Source organism: Lactuca saligna, chromosome 4 (genome assembly GCF_052625555.1).
Source record: "Lactuca saligna cultivar CGN05327 chromosome 4, ASM5262555v1, whole genome shotgun sequence".
Lineage (NCBI taxonomy): Eukaryota > Viridiplantae > Streptophyta > Magnoliopsida > Asterales > Asteraceae > Lactuca > Lactuca saligna.
Genome location: NC_136420.1, coordinates 102,595,839 through 102,597,237, shown reverse-complemented (window position 1 = coordinate 102,597,237; position 1,399 = coordinate 102,595,839). Strand labels below are relative to the sequence as shown.

At 39.0% G+C, this 1,399-nt stretch overlaps 1 protein-coding gene across 1 annotated transcript; it reads right to left on the bottom strand.

Annotated features, from left to right (window-relative positions):
- Nucleotides 1-241: 241 nt before the first annotated feature.
- Nucleotides 242-1,150, bottom strand: LOC145039988 (uncharacterized). The gene has a single exon (XM_078987982.1). It carries the CDS (start codon nt 1,148-1,150, stop codon nt 242-244), a length of 909 nt encoding a protein of 302 aa, XP_078844108.1.
- Nucleotides 1,151-1,399: the final 249 nt, after the last annotated feature.

Below are 1,399 nucleotides of genomic sequence, written 5' to 3'. Positions count from 1 at the left end.
AGAAAAAATCATTATCACAATCGAACTTCCTAAATAATTTGAAAACAAAATCCCAATATATACAACTAGATATTGTATGAGTGTGACCTTGAATATTTCGTTCAATATAAGAAAGATGATGAGATTGTGTTTACTTTTTAACCTCATAAAGCCTCGTCATATTCAAAAGTATTTGTATATACATCATTAGTACACCTAGATCATCTCGAGATTTTGACCAATTTCGATACATATTATAATCTCACTCAACCTTCCACGCATATAGAAAGAGGCAAAACTCATGTAACCAATCTTCTAAACCAGAACTCTGTGAAGACAACGGAGAATATGGTGTTGATATCGCCGGAGAAGTCGCCGGAACAGAGAGTTTAAAGATAAACAATGCATGCCTTAAACCAGGACTAAAAAGCCAATCATGAATATCCCAATAAACTTCAATTTTTACTTTGCTGAAGTGAATAGATTCATTACCTCTGAACTTCCATTGAAGGTGCTTCACGTGGATCATCAACTGTCCATCGATTCTTATCTCCATCGCCGGATCAACCCCATCTCCGCCGCTTCCGTTCTTGCATTCAATCGAGAGCTCATGAAATCGTCCTTTTTCTTGAAACTTCAATCTCGTTGAGAACTTTTTCTTCCCAAAAACATGTTCTTTTCTTGATACTAAAATGGGATCAATCAAAGCTGGTCTACAACCTGTTTTTCTATAAGCGTCTTTCTTCAAATCACCAAGCAACAACACCACTTCTTGATCACAGACCACCGCAACGTAATACTCGGAGATCGGTTCAGTTTCACCATGAAATTTCGCAGCCTTGAGATCCCAGAAAACATCAAGAGCCTTACCCTCGATGCTAAATCTCTTGGACCCTTGTTTTCTCCAGAAGCACCATGGTTTTAGCTCCACCTTGCAGGTGTACTGATCAGTCTCCGGTGAGTGTGACTCCGGTCCATCAATGGACACCGATAAACCATGAAGCAGCAAGTGTTTGAACCAGGTTATGGTGATGCAACGGCAGTCTCCGGCGAGTTTTGTCTTGTAAACGGACATGAAAAGGGTCTGGCCGGACTTTGTAACAGTTGTGGAGTGAGGTTCATCGGAACCCGATGAGAAACAAGCTGGAATCCTAATTGGGTCATGCAGCATCTTGAAGATTTAAAGGTGGATGATGAGAAAATGAGAGAAATTTATGGGTGTTTATATGGAAGATGATGGGAGATAATAGAGTTCAAAAAAGAGGTCAAAACGGAAGGTAGATGAACAGTCAGATAAGGGAAGTGACTGCATTAAATATTAAAATATGCTACTCACCCAAGAGGTTTGACCTGGAAGAGTCAAAATTATTCCATCTTTTAAAACTTTCCTTATAACAAAACGAATTTAAAAGTTAACAAT